This window comes from Aphanomyces invadans (genome assembly GCF_000520115.1).
Source record: "Aphanomyces invadans strain NJM9701 unplaced genomic scaffold supercont1.30, whole genome shotgun sequence".
Classification (NCBI taxonomy): domain Eukaryota; phylum Oomycota; class Saprolegniomycetes; order Saprolegniales; family Verrucalvaceae; genus Aphanomyces; species Aphanomyces invadans.
In genome coordinates this window covers 612283-613773 of record NW_008580175.1, presented here as the reverse complement: position 1 = coordinate 613773, position 1491 = coordinate 612283, and the positions used below count along the sequence as shown (strand labels likewise).

General features: G+C 54.3%; 1 protein-coding gene across 1 annotated transcript; it reads left to right on the top strand.

The window, feature by feature from the left end:
- Positions 1–52: 52 nt before the first annotated feature.
- On the top strand, positions 53–952 carry H310_11304 (hypothetical protein; the record flags this gene model as incomplete). Its single annotated transcript, XM_008877913.1, has 2 exons — positions 53–359; positions 534–952. The coding sequence occupies 2 exons, from the start codon at positions 53–55 to the stop codon at positions 950–952; spliced, it is 726 nt and encodes a 241-aa protein (XP_008876135.1).
- Positions 953–1491: the final 539 nt, after the last annotated feature.

Below are 1491 nucleotides of genomic sequence, written 5' to 3'. Positions count from 1 at the left end.
CTCTACCTTTGAAATACAATAATGTCAACTAACTCTAATCTCGGTCCCCTCGATGCCTTCGCGGACTGTAAACGATGAAGACTGCCGTGATTATTTCCTGAGTGCCCGAAACGGTGACCCAGTGGACATGACTAAGCTCAACCAAGCTATGGGGAAGCTTAAGATGGACGGGTGTATCATCTCAGCCGAATCTCGAGTCTCCAAGCTGGTGAGCGACTTTGAAGCTGCGCTTGTCCATCTAAACATGGAAGGTTTCGCCGAGACCGAACCCAAGCTGACTGTGGATTTCCTGATGGCGGCCATCACGCCACTTGCTGTGCAGAAGCGTGTGCGCGAACTAATGAAGCTTCACGAGAACCGTGCGACAAGAATGATGCACGATCTTTCAAGAATTGGCTTGCCGAATCATGCGGCGTTACGGTGAGTTCGAACCTCTGGTTCAAGCTGCCCCTCTTCCCCCCAAGCCAGTGGCGGAAAAGGTGAAGGAACTAGAGAAGAAGCTTCGAAGAGAGGGGACAAAGCTGTCGCCGTAGTCATCGTGGGCAATGTGCCCTTGGCAAACTTCACCCAGACTGACGGACGGTGTTTCAAGTGTCTGAGCACCGACAACAATGTGTTCAAGTGTCCCAAAGTGGCAAGTGGTGAGGCTCGCCTGTTGATGGACCGAGCCAAGGTCATATGGGCCGAAACGAAGAAGGAAAGCAAGCCTGGAAGGGCTGTCACCATTGCCAAGGAGGTGAAAACAGTTGCGAATGAAACGACGGCCATCCTGTGTGCTGCGAGAGTTTTGTGTACCGCCAACCAAGTGGTAGCGATGGACGCCTCGTTCGACAGTGGAGCGGACCAAAGTGTGATCCCGTTAAGGACGCTAAAGCGGCTGCAAGACGCGGGGCGTGACATGGTGGTGACAGAATTGCCCGCACCTATTTCGTTGGTCCAAGCCACACAGTGACCCAGGAAGTCAAGCTGACGCTCAAGTTCGAGATAGATGTCGGTCCGTTGGTACTAGCTAACGTCAAGTGCTGACTCTCTTCCGATGACCTGCTGTCTGGTGTTGGGAACATCCTGCTGACCGTCCCATAATGTACAAACTTGGCTACGACCCACAGTCCATGCTACGTGATGCGGCTTCGGTTAGCAGCGAGTATGACATGGGGGACGTGGAGTCAACCAGTGAGGTGGTAAAGGCGGTCATGCTGGCGACCAAGCAAGAGCTGGTGGATGACCTGGCCGATGAGGAAGAGGCCATGGAGCTGGCCGCATGTTTCCCTGACATGACACCTGTGGACCCCGCTGTGGAACAAGCCAATTTCAGGCTGTTTTGGATGCCAAGGTGGCTGAAGCCATGGCAGCAGGCTGTGGCAGTGAGTTTGCCCTGGGTCTATCCAAGCTCTTGGCCAAGTATGTGGACGTGTTCCGGCTTACGCTTGGCCACGATCCACCCGTGGACATGCCCCCCTTAAAAGTGCATCCCACCAGGGTCTCCAAGCC